Source organism: Labrus mixtus, chromosome 10 (assembly GCF_963584025.1).
Source record: "Labrus mixtus chromosome 10, fLabMix1.1, whole genome shotgun sequence".
In the NCBI taxonomy this organism is placed as follows: Eukaryota; Metazoa; Chordata; class Actinopteri; order Labriformes; family Labridae; genus Labrus; species Labrus mixtus.
Window position 1 is genome coordinate 7,901,625 of NC_083621.1, and position 21,794 is coordinate 7,923,418.

The 21,794-nt window shown below is 42.8% G+C and overlaps 1 protein-coding gene across 2 annotated transcripts; it reads right to left on the reverse strand.

The window, feature by feature from the left end:
- Nucleotides 1-210: 210 nt before the first annotated feature.
- LOC132981804 (ras-GEF domain-containing family member 1C-like) lies at nucleotides 211-20,433 on the reverse strand. Of its 2 annotated transcripts, none has more exons than XM_061047880.1 (14): nucleotides 20,047-20,433; nucleotides 7,892-8,113; nucleotides 7,569-7,691; nucleotides 7,208-7,345; nucleotides 5,569-5,790; nucleotides 4,253-4,327; nucleotides 3,676-3,774; nucleotides 3,049-3,151; nucleotides 2,878-2,957; nucleotides 2,698-2,793; nucleotides 2,491-2,586; nucleotides 2,278-2,401; nucleotides 2,118-2,190; nucleotides 211-2,033 (listed from the first exon to the last, which is right to left on the reverse strand). In XM_061047880.1, the coding sequence occupies exons 2-14, from the start codon at nucleotides 8,105-8,107 to the stop codon at nucleotides 2,009-2,011; spliced, it is 1,470 nt and encodes a 489-aa protein (XP_060903863.1). In that variant the 5' UTR covers nucleotides 8,108-8,113; nucleotides 20,047-20,433; the 3' UTR covers nucleotides 211-2,008. The 2 variants fall into 2 exon arrangements, with proteins under 2 accessions (XP_060903863.1, XP_060903862.1); XM_061047879.1 differs by having other exon boundaries at nucleotides 3,676-3,777.
- Between the last annotated feature and the right edge of the window lie 1,361 nt (nucleotides 20,434-21,794).

Sequence of the window (21,794 nt, forward strand, 5' to 3'; positions counted from 1 at the left end):
ACGGCAGAGGAAATCTTGTACTAAGCTTATCCATTTACATTGATTACCACAGCATTTAGGTGTTTTCTTGGGGCTATAATGAAACAAATGTCACACATGCAAACAATTAAAGGGGATTGATGGTCAGGAATCACTAATAATGATCTCGCCCTGTTTCTTTGTGAATCCCGAGTCAATGTTGTGCACGAAGACAAAAAGGAAATCATACAATCAGTTTAGCATGGTCAACTTTTATTAAAGGCTTTTTAAGAACCAGTCATAAATGTAGCAGTGATGTTAAAGACAAAACTTGTTTCTGCTTGGCCTCTTTAACCATGAAAAACACTCCACTCCTTCCAATGCACACAGCAATGTATGTGTTCAATCAAAGGTTGGAAAATGGCAATGGCACCATTCAGAAGAGCAGAAGTGATGTAAAGTAGATTGTCATTGAAAACACACGTTTAACACAGGCAATGTTTTATTAAAACATGTCTTCAGCTTGGATGGATGTTTGACTCTATACTTAACTTATCAGGGGGAATGTGTTACAGGAAAAGCAAGTTTACTGATGGCAAATGAGGAGGGCGAGTTAAAGTCAGTCTGTTATTGGGATGGAAAGGTGCTTCTTAAGAGAAAACACTGACATCAATCAATCATAGCAAACTCAATAAGACTGTTTTCAAAAAGCTTATAATTACATAGTCCCCATCCCCAGTGCACCGCTCCTCCTTACACGACCCCTCCCCCGCCCCCCGAATCACAACAAAACTGCCAAAAACAAGAGTCGCAAGTTGACGATCCCACGAAACGACAAACAACACATTTCAAGTCAGAGGAACCTGAATTATCATGATTCATATGGCACAAGTTTCTCTCTCTAATCAAGATTAAGACAAAATCCAAATCACCGTCGTCTTTCATCTGCACTGCAAACTTCCTGTTGCAGCAGTTTTCCTCACAAGGTGGATACTCTTTATGCACCTGTAACATCACCTGTCGTTGCATGCCATTGGACTTCATATTCAGTAGAGGAAAGTAACAATAAAAACTATACATCTGTCAGCACAGAAATCTCCATAAATATATCAGACAACTGAACGTCAGTCGGAGAAAACTTCCTGAAGAGCAGAAAGATGAGGGGTAAATGTCACCTGTACACAATCTACACCTGGCCCTGTGACTGAAGCTATACTGTAGTTGTTTTGCATTGATGGCACAATAACTTTAGAAATGAGTAAACACTTCAAAGAATACAATAAATAATAATTAAAAAAAAAACCCTGACCCATGAGCAGTCTTTTCCAGTCATTCTCATGCAAAACAAGACAATGACAATCTGAACAGACATCGAATGCATGAACATCTGGATCACAAACACATATAAGTACACATGAGATGAACTGGTAAAATGCTCAAGGCATGTTCTCTTCTATCTTTCCCAGAATCCTTCAGTAGACCTATAAAAGTTAATAATGGGCTAGCCAGCGCCCTTCACATCATGGTTAGTTTCCTTACAGTACATTACACATATAGGAAATCAAGTTCAAATAAATACCTGGACAACGCTTAAGAATAAAAAGGGAAAGAGAAAGAGAGAGAAGAGGAGCAAATACAAAAAAACAATAGCATCTGTATGAATTTCATTTTAGAAAGTGGTTTTCCCTGTAACTGTACTCGCTATAGTAGTAAACATATCTTCACAGAGTAAACACACAATATGGGAGGGGTTACAGAGTAGGCTGGACCCCTCTCCAACATACTCTACCTAAACAGTTCATATGCTGCAAAGGCATTTTGATCCAGTTTCCATAGCTTCACTTTTTTAATTCCCTTTTTAAAGATGTGTTCTTTTTTTTTTTTTTTTTAAAACACTCTTGATGAATCCCGTTCATCTTGTTCCTTTTTTTCCTCCTTTCTTCATTAAAAAAAAACACCTAAGTACCAGCTAGGTTCCTTCACAGTTCAATTTAGTGCAACGAGAACACGAGCTCCCTCGCTGGTTGCAGGGTTAGCTGCCATCAGGGCCTCATGTCTTTGCCAGAACATTTGACCTGATGGAGGAAAGATATGAGACGTTGATGAAGGATGTTGTGTTGATTTGCACTTTTATTATTATAATGTGTTATCATTCTTACCTGAGTGCTTTCCACCTGTCCTTCTCTACCTGGTTCTCTGGACTCTCGCTCTCATAGGATGCAAGGTAGAGTCCTGAGGAAGAAGGAGGATTGGTTGGAATGAGCAAATGATCATAAATACCTGTATAGACTAGTATTTAAAAAAAACACAGGTTCTCACCGTCCTCGCTGAAGATGGGAGCAGTGTGGAGGTAGTGCAGGATGGCCCGATCTTCCTCAAATGGACACTCCACCTGTTTCCATGTCATGAACTCCCCAACCTGCCGCGCCAACTCCACAAATTTCTAACAAAAGCAAAAAAAAAAAAGTAACTCCTTGGTGATGTTTTTTTCCTGAAGAAATGACACAAAGAGGAGACCAGGAATTGGCTCACCTCAAAGTTGACGTGGCCGTTAGGCAGCCGATTTGCACATCCTTCATTCAGGAAGTAAATGTCTTTAATCAGCAGACTAAAGAAGGGAATCACGATCTGAAGACACACAACGGGCAGGAAAATAGAAAGTTTGATGATTTAAAATTAAAAATGGATTGAACTGATGTCATCTTGCTTTTAAAAAAGAAAACAATAGCAGCGCCTAACCCTTTCTCTGTTGCTGTTGGCAGTTCGCGAGCGATGGGCGGCCCCTCTTAGGGCTGTCCTGTAGTTATAAAAGTTCCCAGTAGGATCCATCTGATGCTGTCAAAGCAAAAAAACTCAGTCAACATCAAGTCCCTACCTGTCTAGTACTTCTCGTTCGATGAAACTCTGGATCGTGTTTACCTCAAGTATGAAGAACTTTGCAGTCTTGGCTTTGCCCCAAGTCTTCTTCAGCCGTGACACGGGGCTCATGTTCATGCCGGCTGCAGGAGGACACAAATTCAACTATTAATAGCAGCATTCGTCAGAATTCTCTCTTATAATACTATCAGGAAATTGCAAAATTAGACTCACAGATGATTGCCATGAGGGAATTGAAGTTTCCAATGTTGAAACACTCCCTGGCAACATCAATGAAGAACTCTATCACTGTAGCCCTTTGCTTCTTCTTTGCAGGCTGCAAACAAGATTTTTCATTTTATATAAGCTCGATTTTAACAATATAATTTATCCTTTTCACAGATATTTAGGCTCAAATACTAAAACTAGTCATGAAAGTTGGCAAGTAGTTACAAAAAGTAACCACCAGGGGGCAGCGACACTCTGTACCAAACAAACCGGCTTTGTGCGCGCACCTTTACTTGTTTACAAAAGGAATACCACTACAGTGCCAAGTGTTTCAGTGCCCAGATTATCATCTAAAACGTAGAAATAAATGACCAATGAAGGATTAGGGTTAAATTCATATGAATTCATATTCCAAAAAACATTTCAGTTATGTATTAAAATAGGGAAAGTCTCCCATGTTTATGACATGCTTCTTAACAGTGTCTGTCCTATTTTGTGAACAGGATAAGTATTTCTTAAATTGGAGACTTTTTATATGCTTCATTATTGGCACAGTGGGTTCGTTTTTTGTTTACTATTAAAGTCTAAAGTTAGAATAAATGAGCACCTGGTGTACCGACATTTGCCACTCACCATGCAGATCTCAGTAGCTACCAGGTAACACAGTCTGTTGAACCACCTGACATATGCCTCCAGGTTGGTGGTTTTCTTCTTCTGGTCGCTGAAGCACGGCTGCTGATGACACACAAACATGAACACATGCACATACACACAAGTCAGTACAGGAAGTGCCACTATAGGGAATTCCTCTGATCGTAATTAGCTTCCTATCTACAGGCTGACCCCCTGTGTGAGTGCGAAAGACAAAGATAGTGAGCTGGAAGCAGAAATAACACAATCAATGGAGAGCAGGAGGGAAAACCAGAGGGGGCGGAGAGGAAATGAGTCAAAAGGGCAGAAAAAATAAAAAAAATAAAATGAGAAGAGAGTATGAAAGCAGTTGCACAGAGACAGCAGACGAAGCTTTTCAGAACGTGACCTTTTGATGGCCACTTGTGAAGCAAAAGTCAAATCAACAAAGCAAAAAAAGATGTGGGATTTCGAAGACACACTATGGATTTTAACTGAAAACATTAAACTTGACAAGTTGTGTAGATTACACATCTTGATTTCTTTCTGCAAAGTCACATACTGAATTATAAAAGTGTACCTGGGTTCCATCGAGCGGGTCTTTCTGAACAAAGGCTTGGACAAACTCCTCAGGTCCAATATGACTCAAATGTTCCTGGAAAACAAAAACACCAATACAAACCATCACACACAAACATCGATGGGGATCGTCCCATTAATAATTCTTTCATTTCAGTAATGGAAGGCAATCGATAAGGGGAAGTAATGACTCATTGACGTGACTCATTGGAGTCATATTTCCTCACAGTGACACTTGAACCTGAATTTCAATTCTATTAAAAGATGACCGTGCTATCATATGCATGTGCAAATCAAAATGACTCAGTAGAGACATTTAAAGCCCTGTTACACGCAAAGAACAGTGTTGCACACACACACACACACACACACACACACACACACACACACACACACACACACACACACACACAGACACACACACACACACACACACACACACACACAGACACACAAACTATGCAAAGTGACAAAAAGCAAAAAAGCGTCTATTCTTCTAATGAGAACAAGAATGTTGCTTAACCTAAAAAGGAACAAGTTTTGTCTGTAAGCACTGTAAATGTCTGTCTTCGTCTCTCTCTCTCTCTCTCTCTCTCTCTCTCTCTCTCTCTCTCTCTCTCTCTCTCTCTCTCTAGTGCGTGGGTGTGTGTTCCAGAGTGTGAAGCTGTCAGGTCACATATATCCACAGTGGTTTTTATCCCCTTTGTTTGAAGCCTCAGGCACATCTCTGACTTCTGGGGGTGATGTCACAGCTTAGACAAGGGTACAAGCTTATTCAGGCATACACACACACACACACACACACACACACACACACACACACACACACACACACACACACACACAACCACCCCCAGATACACGTGCTCACATCAAGACACACATGAAAAGACTGAAGACTTCATGCATGCAATGTGAGGGATGCTGCAGAGATCCTTTGTTCATGTATGTGTCAGTGCATTATTCTCTTCATATTACACTCTGACGCCACTTATCACTGTTATAGCTGACAAGTAAGGATCAAGGTTATACTACAGCTAGCTTCACAATAGTACAACATCAAAACATCAACTCCCATCTTCATCTCTTCTTTCTCTATTCATTTCATTTCTTTGTTTGATGTCTTATAATCCATTGTTATGTCCCTGACTTAGACTATCTCGCCACCCATTCTTCAAACGCCTTTGCTCCGCCTCTTCTTGTCCAAACCGTCCGTTCTTTCAGCTACTCTTGTCCATCCTTGTTATCTAGTCTTACCCTGAACTCTGTCTAACCCCCACTTCCCTTCCCTTCCTCTCCCTCCCCCCTTCTCCTCACCAGCTCCACGTGGGTGAGCTGCTGTGCCAGTGTGTACGGGTCGTTGCAGATGGAGAGCATGTCCTTCTGGATGGGCGGAGGCTTGGTTTTGAAGGCCACCAGCTTGTCAGAGATGGAGGAGGCGTTGAGGGAGACCTTGACGATGCTCTCTTCTCCCTGGCTTATCAGGGCCAGCCGCTGGCTGAGCTTCTGCAGCACCTGGTTCAGGGTTTTCCAATATGCCTGAGGAGAGGAGAGGAGAGGAGAGGAGAGGAGAGGAGAGGAGAGGAGAGGAGATGAGAGGAGAGGGGAGGAGAGGAGAGGGGGAGGAGAGGAGAGGAGAGGAGAGGGGAGGAGAGGAGAGGAGAGGAGAGGAGAGGGGAGGGGTGGAGAGGAGAGGGGGAGGAGAGGAGAGGAGAGGGGAGGGGAGGGGAGGGGTGGAGAGGAGAGCTGTCAATAATGCCTTGTATGAATTATTTATTTATGCGTCTCAGATCAGTAATACGCATGAATGAAAAGAACTTCTTGGCTGCCTGGGCTGCAATACTACACCATCATACTTCATGTAAATATGATTCAAATTACAATGTAATTGTGCATTAGCTATATAACATCCTTGAAAGGTCACAGGCAAGTCCAACCAGATTGTATATATTCCATACAGTACATTTATTTCAGCTTTTAATTACGCTTTTTATTTCATTTCACTCCTGCACATGCATTGAGTAATAATCTGACCTGCAGTCAAAGCCTACCTGTCTAGTTAAGTACTGTTCTTGATACTTCATATTACTCGTTTGTCTCTGTGGCTGGCTACTGCGTCATTTAACTTTAATCTTAAAAAAAAAATGAGCCCGAAAATAAAGATCACAATTTCAGTTGAGATAAAAATGTGTTTTCGAGGGACAGCAGCAGCGATGTGCTGTGTGTTGTGTTCAGGAATGTGTGTGTTTGCCTGCAGATGACTGGTCACCGAGGCCGTTGGGTCACTGTCTCACAAATGACCTGGAGCTACAGCTCACACATGTATGCACAAACACACGCGCACACACACCCTATCCTGTAGACAGCAATCTGTAAATAGCAGCACATTCATCACTGCCTGCCACCATCCCCTCTTTTTGTCCTCTCTTCACCTCCTCTTCCTCGATTCCATCACCCTCCTCTCCTCCTCTGCTCTCTCTGCTCTCTCTGCCCCTGCATCCCATCCCCCCTCCTGTTTTCTCCATCCATCTCCCCTCCTCTGTTTCCCCCCCCCCCCCCCGAGGCTGCAGATAGAGCCACTCCTCTAACATCCTTGCTTCCTCTCCTCTCCAGTAATGCAAGATTGTGTAACACAGAGCTGTGGTTACTCACCCAGCACTGACACTCTGACTCCTTCCATCACCCCGCTCACTGCTAGTGATGATAATTGAATTTTTTTCCCCATCAGAGCATTTCTCACTGCAGATACACTGCTAGTCACGGCAGATCATAAACAGCCACGATGGTAAAGTACTGATCAAAATGATCTTACAGCTCATCACAAATTCTCATCCAGTAGAAATGTATGATTTTCATCCTTTTTAAATGAAGATCCAGCATGTCATACATAAGTGCAAACTAATTCCTGTCTTCGGTAAAGAACTTAACTGCCATCATATGGCTGTCTTCAGTGTACCTCATCACATGGAGCTATCCTGTGGATGAAGTCTTTAAGGTGTCCGACCATCTTCTCATCCCTGAAGTCGGACGGGAACGTTTCTGTCCACTCTGTCAGCAACTGCAGGATCTTGGGACCAAACTTGCGCACCTTTGCCTGTTGTCAAAGAGACGAGTGAAGTACAGTACGGTTCACATTTATGGATACCTCAGCAAAAGACAATGATCACTAAAAATTGCCAATCCGTCAAAAACTTAGCGGTTGCTTATATGCAGACTACAAGTGTAAGTCTAATACTTTTTTCTGTGCCTGTGTGAACACATTAGCTTGTGCATTTTCATACATGAGTCGTGTTGTTTATATGAGGCGCAGTGCTCACCGTATCCAGTGGGCTCTGATCCAGCTGCTGCTGTTTGATGCACAGCTCACACACCCTGGCCAGCAGCTCAGGAGGCGGGATGAATAGACGTGCGCTCAGCAGGAACGTAAACACATAGGCTTTCTGTCAAAGGACAGCGTGAGACATTCACTAAGACACTGACGTTACATCAATAACAAATACTGAGGCTTTCTGTGATTAAAGGATGCAGAGCAGCACTTTAAACAGACACAAGGGGCTAACGATCTCACAGGCTGAACTTTCAATCACACTTTAACTTAAATTAACTCTCTAATTGAGAATTTTTTGTTATTTTCATTTACCTCGGGGTAGTAATCGGCAGTGGGGACCAAGTTCTGGATCAGGGTGTCCAGGGAGGCGGAGGTGATCGGGGGCCCATCGGCCAGGCAGGCCCCTGGTTCTTGGCCCTCCTGTGGGGGCCCCTCCTCCTCCTCCTCTCCAGGCTCAGCACAGGCCAGATGTGGGCTGAAGCTACTGGGAGTGGTGAACATGGTGCCTGAGCACACAGTCTGGGGCATTCCTCTCTGAAAAACAGACAGACAAACAAAAACACAACAGTCAGCAGAATATAGACAGAATGAGGAAGAAGTTCATGGGTTGGCTTCAAGAAAAGGACATTCTAGCACATTACTGGTAAAAAAAATAATTTAATTTGCATAGAAAAAAAAACAGATTTAAAACAGATTTCCGCCTCACTCTATTCTAGGCATAGGTTGGAAACTCCATAGCAACTAAATTTAAAGATGTGTTTTAAGGGAAGTTATCATTAAACATTCCACATTTAGTGATCTCTTTATCTGGTATCAATTCCTTATTTTAACATAGAGTATAATACTCATGAAGCTTAGCACAGATTGTTCCTCATTTATGAGAATAGACTGTTGTCGGTAATAACCCCTTATTACTAACAAACTGTGCCAGGGCATTCGTCGAGGAGGCAGTTGTTGCCTGAAAGCGATCGTGTGGCGTATTCGTTTCACTTCATAAAGGCTTTGGGTTACTCGTTTTAAAAATTTAACATGCTGCTTTTCTCAATGGATGCACGCTGCAGCTGTGGTGGAAAAGAAGCACTTACTGTAATGTGCACTACAGCAGTGATACTACAGATAAAGAGGACATTATGATCCTCGGGGTGCAATTATCATCACTCATCATCACCTTAATGCCGTCTACATGCAACTGATAGATCAAAGAATAGCGAGATAAAATGAAAAGGATGGAAGAGATACAAATATTGGTTACATCAAATGAAAGTTTCTACTGAATTTGACATCTTCCTGACTCTCCTGTGCTGCATCTCTCACAGACTGAAACCTGGTGGCTACATCTAGCTGAATCTCCCATCGTCACGAAGGATACCCACAGTCTCTCTGTGTCTACAGGCATGTACAGCAGCACAAAGCCACTCTGCCTCGGGAAAAGGTGGCTAAACCACTTGCTGACAGCCAGACCTTGAGCAACACGTAGGAAGTTATTTGACATGTAAACACGGCATATTCCTCCCCCTGTTTGCAGCCCAGCCCACAACAGAATACGTGCCAATGTGCACAAGAAAAAAAAAAATGCAAAAATTACAACTTAAAAAGCTGTAATAGTATAACAAAAGGTGTTATAGGCCCAGCTATCATCCATCACTGGAAGAAGCCTAAGAATTGTCCAGCATTGGTTTCATCCTCTGTTGACCTTCAGGTTCCCTTCCCCCCACCCACCTAACAGCCACCTGGATAAACCATGTCACGAGTCCCTGGTGTGAAAGGTCAAGCTCATACTGACTGCAGAAGTACAGCTCACGTCTAAAGTCTCCTGTGTGAAGGGCTTAGCTCGCCTTTGTTCTTACGTGTCCCTCACACAACACACAACACTTGTCCCTCGCACAACACTTCTTCGGGCACTTGCCCACACGAGAACACACTGACAGAAGCAAAGTTGACGGGGGGAGGGCTGTGATGATTTGACATCCGTAAGTCTTCCTTTGACCACTGAAACCAGATACATTATTTTTAAAGAGGGCTGTATTCTTCTCGACTGCCCCTCAAAGTAATTATGGTTAATCTGTTGCACCCCACTAATTTGACCAAGCAGATTACACTTAAAACATCTCACAGAGCTACATCAAACTAAGTACCTAGGTAGTATAGCAAAACTAAAATGATAACAAATCTCTCATCTTGATTATTCCCACCATACAGTAGGGGTGGGAATGGCAGCGTAACTTGTGATACGATAAACAATACTTGGCTCAGGATAACAACGTTCGACTATAATTGATATTCTGCAAGACAATCGTCTTTACATCTGACTAGTTAAATCGCCCCCCAATGAAGTCAACTGCAGGATTAATGTATTCACTGCAATTCTGTGTCAGCTGAAACTCCATGCTTCATCTTTAACCTCTTTTCAGCGCTGTCCAACATTATCCTGCCGTGGAATCATAATGTGGTGACGCATGAGTCAAGTTGGCAGAGAAATCTGTTAAGAGGGCATTTTAAAAAAAAAAAAGTAAAACATCACTATCTGGCACCAGCAATACGATGATTGTATCACAGAAGATATAGACAAGACAATATATTTACACACCCACCCCTTCTAAAGGGTTAAATTAAAGCGTATCTAACCGTACTAAATTTCACTCACACTTTTAAAGGTCTATTTTAACACCACCACAGAATAACAGTAAAAGAATATCATTCTATAATTCTTGTTCAGAGCATTTAAGATGTTTTCTTTAAATCAAGTGATTACTGGTGTCCAGATTAAGTTCAAAATGGGGTAAGCCCTTGTTGTCTTGCATGCACTAATGTCTTTATAAAGAGAAAAACTAAAACACAGATGCAGTCGAAGAGCATTTTGGAACTTCCTCTGTGATAGAAATGACATGAGTACAAAGTCTGCTTCGCTCTAAGAGACTTAATCCAGGAGTTTATCTGTGAGTCATCTTGTGCATACAAACACACACGCGCACACACACACACACACACGCACACACGCACACACACGTCTGACGGAGTGTTTGTATTCATATATGTATAGGAGTGACTGAGAGTTTTATACTACGTGCTCGCACTAGCAACGACTTCCTCTATCGTCTGCGATAATCTTCACTTTCCTTATTCCTCCCGGTTGCTTTTCTCCTCGGCTCTACTGCTTCTGCCCTCCGGCATTTCTGCGGCTCTGATTCAACGTTTCATCACGGCTCTGCGTCTGTGTCGGTCGATACCTCACAGTCTGCAGCGTGTGAACAGATGTCAGTCAGGTAACTCCTCCATAGACGTGTAGGTCTATGATCAAACATTCATCAGCGTTAGTATGTGAAATACTCAGCTCCATTCATAATGTGCCATAAAGAATACAATGACAGATGGTGCATTGTCGATTAATGAATCTTCAACCAGTCTTTGACTAATCTGGTCAAAAGTGACAATTACAGGAAAAGGCCACATTGAATTTGCCATAAATTCTGAAGATTCTTGGGAGACTAGTGTGGGAGAATCAACTGGTTGTATGCATAAAGTTGTTAACTGTTCTATAAAACTTCCACTGCATGTAAAGAAATGTTGGATGAAGCCTTTGAGCTCCAGAGGGAGCTGCTCTAATTCTGATGAACTGCCTCAAGTGATGTCATTTGAGTAAGAAGACCAAAAGTCTAAAAATGAAAGCATTACTGAGCTGTTGAGTTAGCAAGTAATAAACAGAAAAGTTATCAGACCGCTGTGTTCTACTCTTCACCTCTGAGGCCAGAGGCTCCAGGCTGCATTAGCTACTAGCATAACACACCCCAATCTCTGACTGAGCTGTCAGTGTTGCATTAATGTGCATAATGAAGGAAAATAAGACCGCCTGTATCCTTTACATGCTAAAACAGTGTAATGGTACCAAAATTAGAAAACAAGCAGAATGTTAGAAACTAACTGTCTCCTGTTTGTCACCCAAATATGTCCAGGTACCGAGTATACAAATATCCATATTAGCAAACAGTAGCCAATGATACTGGTCATACCTGCTGAAAGGAGCATTGAAGAAACTGACTGATATTCAATAAAATAAATGTTACATTTTACAACATTCTCAGCCTTTTAGTAACATCTTATTATTGCTCTGTTGGCTCAGGAGTTGTGCTGTTAGGAAAGTTAACTTCTGACTCAAACATTAGTGGCTTGGTCATCAGTGAATTGTTCATTTTTCCATCCATTGTAACTCAACATGTCTGTTCACATGTTTTAAAACAAACAAGTCTTGTGACTTCTTGTTAACACTTACAAAATTCCCCAAACACTTTTTGTCCCCTACGACGTGACCAAGAAGCCATCCACAGCTGTACTGCTTGCCTTGCTTGTTTGCATACCTCATGATACACCCAGCTCCTTCTGTGCCTGTCACATTGCATCAACGCTGCATGAAAAAGCACATTGAGAAACAAGCAGCTAAGAACAGGTGAGTGTAGTCTGTGCTCTAATCCCCTCTGAGATCTCCAGCAGCTAGCCAACGGCAGCCATGCACTCTGTCTAGACAGCTGGGGGGGGGGTGTCATTGTTCAGGGCTCTCCTTCAGCGTGTGCATGTACGTGTGCATGTGTGTGTGTTGTGATTCTGTCAGGCTGTTATCGTTGCCATCAGGGGATCCGCTTTCTTCGTTCTATCACGATTAACAGAATGGCACTGTCTGGAGACACGCGGTCTTTATCAGCACCCTTGACGGCCTTGCCCTGAGTTTCTGTGTGTCTGTGGTGTGTGTTGATGAAACAATGACATTCCTGACACGACGGCGCAGCTTTAAGACGTCAAACGGCTCATAACTGTGATAATCTCTGTATTCTTGCAGCCACTTCAATCTCTGTCTCTGTAGAACCTGTTTAGCTACATTAAGTCACTGACATGACGTGTGTGTGTGTGTGTTTGAAAAGGTGACATAGTTGCTGACAAATCTGTTCTGACACCAAAGAGTTAATGGATGGCGACAATCAGCACTACAGAGTGCTTTCTCTTGAGATGATAGAGGCTTCTTCAGAACTAATCAAACCACGTTAGGACCTCTATCATTAAAGAGTCAAAGGTGTAGAATTAGGGGTCCAAAGCCACTAAGGGCCCATTGTTGTACTAATGCTCTGAAACTGGGCTTTGTTTCACTGCTGAATATAAGCCTTGTCTAAAGTAAAAAAAAAATTTTTTTAAAGTCCTCCATAGAGAAACTATATAATATTCATCAAATCTTACACAGTTGACTATGATTCATTGGTACGGCTTCACACGTCTATTCATCATCACCCCACTGAAAGTTAAGGACACAGGTCTTTTACACAGAGCCATGTGGTTTTTCAAGCAGCAGAAATGGACTAGATCAGTGGTTCTCAACTGGTCGAGCCTCAGGACCCACCAACTAATCCTTCATGAAAAATCGCGACCCACATTTCTCACATTCTTTAATCAATCATATTTATTTAAAGAAAATTTGAGCAGTTTGGACACGATCACTAAAAGCATGACAGAACAAATACACTGAATGACACAAACTTTCGGTTCCGAGACCCACTTTTGGGTCCCGACCCTCCAGTTGAGAACCACTGGTAATAGATCATCTCATAAGGATGCTTAAAAAGGACAACGTCTTAGTTTCTGAGTTTTGACAAGAAAGAGCTGTAATTCTGACATGTACGTTTGAAATACTAATATCATCCCTGCAGTCTATATTGAAATACTGATGTTATCCAGACCATGTTGTACTTTGAATTCCCAAACTAACCTGATTTTATACCTACCTGTAATAATTTCTTCTTTGCTTGTTGGATTTTTTGAGGTCCCAGAGAAGTAGGTTTTTCTTCAACTTGTTTTCATTTAGTGTATTTATTTTGTAGCTAACACAAATCAGGAGTTATTGTGGATAAAGAGAGTTGAGCAAAGTAGTTAAAAATCCTTTTGCTTCCTTAGAAATCGCAAAATGTCAAATTGATACAATATTTTTTAAATTTTTTTTAATGCTGTCCTAAGTAAGGATCAATGCTGATAGCTAAACTCAACATTATCTAAATGCGGTTGTTTTTTTTTTTCAGAAAGGATGCCGCATACCAATACTAAGAAACAACACAAGGCTTAGAGGTGCGGCACTCAAATATCCGGTGTGGGTACTGCAGCAGCACTTTGTTTTGTTTCTGTTGTTCCTTCCTGGTGTCAGAGATCACAGTTAAAGGGAGCTGAAAAAAAGAAACTACTGAGGAAAAACCGCTTCCCCTACCTAACCCAGAAGTGCGATGAATAAAGGAATAAGAAAAAAAACAGAAGACCAAGGGGAGTTAGAGGGCAATATTCCCCCCAGGGGAGTATGCAGGCATGGATGTTAGAGTCAGACCCACTAAACCCCTCTTTTCCTTTGCAGACACAGACTAATTTACATCCTACAACACTTCAGTTCTGTTTTAGGGATCCACATCGTTCAGCGTTTCATCTATGTTTTGGGACTGAGCTCTAAAAGAAGATCACGTATTTTTGGTCCTGACACTGTTTTGTATACCTCTGAGTATCGAAGCTTTGGCCTAAATTTCCCATGGTGTTCTTTGAAAGCTGAAATGATTCGACCGGAGAAAATAAAAGAGAATCCTCACGTCAGGTGGGGGCTTAAAAGAAGGTAAACACCTCTTTGTTATCTAGCCTCTCAGTTCCGTCTCCCTGCAAAGTGTCCCCTCTACTCCTGCCCTCCCCCGTCGTCTCCCGCTCCACGCCCTACTTCTTCAGTCAGGACGCCTATACAGATGGCCCTGCAGCAGCCTGCTCTCCCAGTGGGAGCTGCTGGCATGGGATGCTTTTGGCCCTCTGCCCCTGCCATCATCCCCAGTCTCTACAGGAGCCCAAATGTGTATTGGCGCTTACACTGAAGTCCATGGGCCGAGCCAATGTGGCCGCTGAGCTGCACAGCGACTGCTTGGCACAGCTGACAACTGAGAGAGAGTACGCAAAATACCACACATATGTCACCACACAAAGAAAGCAAACCGGTGCACCACTGTTGGTTGATGACGAGTGTGTGTGTGTGTGTGTGTGTGTGTGTGTGTGTGTGTGTGTGTGTTTAGGGAGGAGGGCAGCGGAAGACAAATGAGCTCATTGTGTCTTGAAAGAAACACATGCATGCACACTTGCACCCACACAGCAGCCAAACACAGGATTGAGTTACTGTTGAGGCATTCCAAGTTCACACCCATTCCCCAGCTTCACTCTGCGGTATGAGACAACAGAGGATGGGAAACGCATTCACACTCTACAGGGACAAACTTCCCAAATCTCTTTTGTGAAAATTCCCCTGTACTGTTTGAGCTGGGTAATACTGACATCCAGGCACCTGTTGCACTCCAAAAGTTCCATCGTTCCCGATGTAAAGCTCCCATAGGGATTCTCCTCTGCAAACACACCCTGAGCATGTGTGCAGCCACCCTCATTCCTGAGCGAGTTTGGACACAGTTGTGTGCATGCATTGGTTTGTGTTTTGTGTTTGTGTGTGTGTGCTTGCAGAGAGGCTTAGAGAGTCAAAGTGTATCTACATCCAAGTGAAGTCATTCTCTCTCTGAATACAAACATCTGTCCCACTGTTGTCCAAGAGGTGCAGCTGTGCTTCAGTGTTTTCTCAAATTCCATACAACAACTAGCAAAGACTATGTTGCATGACATAAACTGCATACTTTAAACCCTAAAGCCAAGCTAGTAAAGACCTTTTTATTTGCATTTAAACGGCATCAATCCTTGCACATAAGCCTGAGAGATGGTCCGTGCTTTGAGATCAACTTTAAAGGTCGAGAACCATTTTCCACTGACGCCTATTTCAAACCACTTTATATGTGTGAAAAAATACACTTCTGAGTCAATTCCCCCGGTTCAGGGTGGATGAAAATGGCCTCCGAATATGAATTGAAGGTCTGTGACATGTGATGCGTCTGGGCAATCTATCATGCTGTTGCTGAGAGATAATTGGAGCTGAGCACAGATTGGCGCTTAGTGGGCACGTAGAACGTGTTAGAGCATTGAGTGCCCTAAATCTGTCATTCATGATGGTCATAACGCTTTAAAAAACAGTCATGTATTATTCATAATACTCCAATTTACAACCATTCTTGATGCGATGCTCCTCTGAGGGGAATCGGACAAGTGATTTTTGTCTCTAAACAGGCATAATTTTGCCTCAAGTGCCACTTATGAGGAATTACCAGCGCCCCAAGCAAATGGAAGAAAATGGGAAGGAAGAACAGAGTGGAGTGATTAAGAGCATCTAGACAGAAAGGCTGAATGAAACAATGCCTATGTGCAGCTACCTCAATGGTCCTTTAGCTCTTTTTCAAATCGAGCTAAGCATTGTATTACTCTCAATCAAACCTGCACAATAACCGTTGCAGAAAAATAACAAGCAAGACTAAAACAGATGCAAATCTAATATCCAGACATTACTAATTTCATCATGTCGGCTTCCTGCCCTATTAGAGTGTATCTTATCTGCTCATTAGGACCTGCATGGACAGAGGCGGAGTGGTGTGTCACTTGCTGATGTGCAAAGTCAAAGTGTGTTAATTGCTGTTGTGGGATGTCACAGAGAGCTGTGTTCACAACCCATGCCTCATGTATTCTGATATGATTAAGATCAGGTCAGAATACATGCTTCAGTTGTTCCATGTTGATATTTGGACATTAGCGCATTTCAAATACTTTAAAATGAAATACCTGCTGAGATACAATTCACGAGCTAAGGTCGAAAATAATGCATTAGCACACAATGACGAAGTGATTCCTGATGCATTCACACTTCCTATGTGTTGTCTTTTATTTGTGATGACTCATTTCATCAATACTTGGCAACAGTTTCCTACCACAACAGTCTACTGTTAACAGTTTGTCGGGGGAATTTGCCATTGGGCGTAGGCCTAATGCTGGCATCGATATCTATCTACATAAATCTCTACCAACCTACTCTGTACATTGAATTCATAAATTAACCCCAATCTTTAAATGGAACCATGACAGTAAGTAGATCTTGACTAAGATCTTAAGTCAGTCACATTACTAACTCAGTCTCCACCTTCCACTTCTTATCACATAGTGCCATTTTAGAGTTTTGAGCTTATGTGACAGTTAGATAGCCAGGCGTAAATACCGGCTCTCAATCAAAACAATAACAAAGGATAACTTAAAAGCTGGAGGGGAATCATGGAAGTGACTCTCTGCTACTCCACCCCATCCCTGATGAAAAAGAACTCCCAGTTTAGCGTAGTCAAGACGAACAGATGAAACAGACCTGACTACGTTTACCGACAATGTATCCAAGTATAGTGTACATGACGTTTTTTCCAACATCAAATGTTTCCATGGCAACGATAAACATGTCGTGTCGATCATGGTGGCTCTATCATGGTTGATAACTAGAGTAGCATGAAACTGAAGGGCTGGAATATGTAGAAGACATTGGCCTGTGGATCCACATGTGGTTTGTAAACATACAGTGGAGCCTATCTGATGCTGTATCCTATAGGTTTTCTCCGGTGGTTTATTGGAAACACCAGGGATCTAATCATATACCATTAGTTTTTTCGACCCTGGCTGATCCATAAATACAGGCTGTCAATAACTGGCTGAATGACAGCATGCAAGCCATGTGGAGGAAGTTCAGACCATGGAGTCAAGGCTCCTATTGGGAGGTAATTAGATGCCTGTTGAGTCCCACAGTAACACCCCCTCTTCTCTATTTTATTCCATCAAAGTCTCTTGCACCCCCCCCTTTACTCTCTCTCTGCTGTCAGAGCAGCCTGCTGTGACGGAATGATTCCACATTTGAACCCTGTCTGCCTCGGCCCGTCAGTCAGATCACTCTCATCATCCTGGTGTCAGTGGCAAAGCTGCAGAGTAGCCAAAGGACATCCAGAAGGCCTGTCAGGCAGGTACACAGGCCATCACCATATCCTGTCCCTATTTTCAATCGATCTCCTGCCACGGCTGAGGTTGATACTTGACAGTCTAGTGGAACGGGGAAACATTTTTTGAAGAGTTTGAAGAGAGGTACCTTTGTAAATTTCCCAATTGATAAACAGCACTGAGATGATTCACAAAAAAAGAAAGTGTACAAAAGGAAGAGTTATCCTTTCTACAATTGTCTCAATTTGCTTTTTATTTTTTTTTTAAATGTTTTTTGGGGCCTTTTTTCCTTTATTTGATAGGACAGCTGAAGAGAGACAGGAAATGTTGGGAGGAGAAAGTCGGGGGTGACATGCAGCAAAGGGTCGAGGTCAAATTTGAACCCACTGCCACTGCAACGAGGACTATAGCCTCTGTAGATGGGGCGTGACATAACTGCTAGGCTATTCAGCGCCCCTTAATTAGCTTTTTATAACTGTGTTCATTTTAGCGAAGCCTTTTTTTTTTTTTAAATCATGAGAATGTGTAGGCTTCAGCACAAAAAAAAGAAGAACTGCAGAATTTAATTATCTACTGACTGATCAGTCAAAGATTTATTCATGTATATTTTACAGTCACAAAACAAATGAATTGGATTTCCTTGCGCACATGCTGATGTAGTAGATTCCTGTTTTGACCGCTCTGTCACAAAGCAGTAGTGGAATTCTGTCATGTCTGCAGAGTAGAATATAGTGTGATGCATGACAACTCACAAGCACACACACACACACACACACACACACACACACATCCATACACAAACCCCTTCCCCCTTACAGACACACAGTCATAAACCTTGTGGTGGTGATAAAGCTGTCATTGCCACCAGACTAACAGCTCCTGTGTTTACCTCCCTGTCGACCCGCCCCAGACAGACCCTGCACCCACTCTCTCTCTCTCTCTCTCTCTCTCTCTCTCTCCTCAAACAGCCCTCTCTGAATGATCGGCCTAACTCTCTGGGAATGTGCCTCTCTTAGTCTCACGTCAAACCAAACGCTGCCCTAATTAACAGCACACCTGTTATTCTCTCCAGACTCGGCCTGGATTGGAGGGAACATGTGCTGTAGTGTGTGTCTGTACCTGCAGACTTTTGACAGACCATAACTCTTGTGACTCTTGCCTGTACAACCCCCTATCTATACTGTACTGTTTAAAGCAGGCTGTCATTTCTAAACAGAAATATTCTTTCGCCACGGGCGGCAAAGCTTTGACGAGCACAGATGAGCTTGAAGAGGAGGTGGAGCAAATTGCTACAAAAAGGTCCTGATCACAAGAGGACAAAGTCAAAGGGTGCTGTTGATGGAACAGGGATGAAATAATTCAGAGTTTATATCGTGAAAGACAGTCAAATAACTGATTTCTAGCATTTTGTCTTTTCACAAAGGAACCTCTCAAGCACAAGGGAGGAACAAATGTTTGTTTTTCCCCACTCTGGGCATGCAAAAGCAAACACTGCCCGTCAAGGTGAGAGTAAGCAAATAGAATTTCCCAGGGTGGATTCCTAAACAGGCAGAGAGGGTAAATAAATAAGAACAAAGAAGTATACCACCTCTTGGTTTAAGAGATAGGCAGGTGAAGTTGCTTCTGATGCTTCATTCAGATCCACAGCAAAAGAGCGGAGTCACAAAATGTGGTAGGTGCAGTAGTGGCTGACTGAGGGGTGGAGGACACCGGAGCTGAGGGCGTGGGAGCGAGCATCAGGAGGAGATGCTTTACTGGTAATAACAACAACCTCAGCAAGAATTTCTCCGCCACCCTAACTGGTTTCTGATGGAGCCGGGTGTTGCTTTCATGCACCTTTCAATAAGCTGCCAGAGGCAGATAAGAAATCCTTTGGGTTTGTATGAGTGAGCTGTGCAAACTACTACATCGCCCATGGGGGGGAAAAAGCTGCTTACCACCTCGTGGATGCTTTAGTGGATGATGCACTTTTCATTTCAATGAGAAACACAATTGCATCAGTGCTACACCTGTTCATCCTGTGCTGTCTCTATGAGGACTTTAACAACATCCCCCCCTGCATGAGTCTTGTATTTTCTCCCTGAAATGTGTCAGAGGCTACAGACGCAGTGACTCCAGCTCCCTAAATGAGCTGAATCCCCCCTCACACGCCCTTTAAAAAGCCCGGACACCGCTGACTCACGCCTCAGACTCTCGCTGCTTTTATCGTACTGATGCACGCGGCGCTCCAGTGTCTCTATGGCGATAAGGAATCGTGATGTCATCACTGTTGCTGGTAAAGTTCGAGCTGTGACGACATAATGTTCTGCTGGCAGTTGATAGATCGTTACGCGCAGTGCACGAAGCCACACACACACACACACACACACACACACACACACACACACACACACACACACACACAGAAACACACACACACACGCGCGCACACGCACGCACGCACACACACACAGAAACACACACACACACACACACACACACGCAGTCAACCATAGGCACGCGCACAGACTGTGGGCGTGAGCGAAATCTCAATATGCAAATACAGCAGCAGTGGGATAACCTTGCTTTAGTACTCTACTCACCAGCACTACACCTTGATCCCCATCTTTGATTTCTTGCTTTTTATCCGATGTCAAATCGATCAAACTGCCGCTCCAGATATTCCCAAATCAATAAAGCGTTTACAACACAGCCTCTTCAACTACCATCAGTGGGAGAAGTGGAGCCGGACTCCTGCGGCTCAGTGTGACGGGCTGTGGAGAGAATGATTGTTGATAGTAGTATCTGGTTTGTGTGTCCGGGCTCTGTGGAGGTTTATGCCGGTGAACAGCGGACACAGCGGGAGAGCTGAAGCCGAGATAAAGTGCGTCTTTGAAGGCGTGGCGACCGTCCAGTCCTGCGCCACGGAGACTCACAGAAGACCGTACAGCACATCCACACGACCTCGGAGCAAGTGCTTAGACGGAGAAGAGGAGAGGGAACTACTCACGCACCAGTCAAGTGGGTAAATTCATTCTACTTCCGCTTTCGGTTGTCATAATAAGGCACTCAGTAACTGAGCTTGCGTTTGGCCGGAGGGGGAGAGATAGTGACTCTAGCCTAATCAACTTCGGAGCCCTTGGACAAAAAGGGATCTTAATGGCAACACAAACATCTTGTTATCTTAACAAAAAAAACATATTAAAAACGTATTAAACATGAATACAGGACCCACCTGTGCTATGATACAGTCTGCTGCTGCTAAGACCTTAATTAATCCTTTTCTTGGTTTGTTAACTCTCTATTTTAATAAAGACTCCATAGACCTAAATATGAATATAACTAGTCTCCAGGATAGCCTATTCAAGGTTGTTGTTTTTTGGCAAAAGTAATATGGAGTAATATGGAATGATTTTTTTTAGTTTCATTTGAATGTTTAACATGAAGTTAACTAATTAATCGGTTTTCTAAAGGCTAAATGTCCTGGTCCTATACCTTTCCCTAGTTTTAATCGATGCTTTAGAAGAAAAAAATAGAAGAAAACTTCTCTTTTTGAAAAAGCTCCTTTATGTTGGTTCAAAGTACACCAGTACACTTTCATGCCTTTTACTTTGAAAGAAAAATCATTTCCGGTAAACCTGACTTGATAATATTGTGGACAGGCAGCGGTAGACTCCCCTCTCTCTCTCTCTCTCTCTCTCTCTCTCTCTCTCTCACTCTCTCTCTCTCACCCTCCCTCATACACACAGGCTGTCAGTGCAGCTTCAGGCATTTACTAAAGTTTGTATCCTTATTTCAAACAATGAAAAGAGAGTACCATGTCTGATGTTTTTCATTACATCCAGTATTTACTGGATAAGTGTCAGTTCACCAAATGCTGATTTGAAAGCTAATGTCAGAAGCAAAACAGGAATATTAATTCATTATTCTTATTTCTTCTTATTTGGCGTAATCATCCCGTTATGCACACGCTTATCAAGTATTTACTGTAAAATGTTATCCAAACAAACTTAAGCAGATTAGAAGGAAGAATGGACACTCTTTTCATCCATAATCCCTTCGGCAAACCCTGAGCGACGTTCACATAGCGTGACCCCTGAATGACGGGTCCATCTCTGAATATGCTAATGAGACTGACATTCAAAGCCATTTAGCCCATAGTTAATTATTTCCATCAGACTAATTTAAAAAAACAATGGAAAATTGTCCTGAACCTCCCTACAGAGTGAAGGGAAGAAGCTGGACTGATTGGTTGAGGGAGTAGGATATTTCACGGTTGTATCCTAGCTGCTACTGTCACCATGTTTTGTGCAAGGTTGAGACGTTAGTTATTGCAGGGGTGTAATTAATT

What these genes read in the sequence shown, in the direction of transcription:
- LOC132981804 (XM_061047879.1), bottom strand. Translation starts at nt 8,107, where the DNA reads ATGCCCCAGACTGTGTGCTCAGGCACCATGTTCACCACTCCCAGTAGC. An exon ending in CAAAGTTCTTCATACTTGAG is followed by an intron (nt 2,794 to 2,877) that starts GTAAACACGATC and finishes TTGCTTTGACAG; the next exon opens with CATCAGATGGATCCTACTGG. An exon ending in TCCCATCTTCAGCGAGGACG is followed by an intron (nt 2,191 to 2,277) that starts GTGAGAACCTGT and finishes CTTCTTCCTCAG; the next exon opens with GACTCTACCTTGCATCCTAT.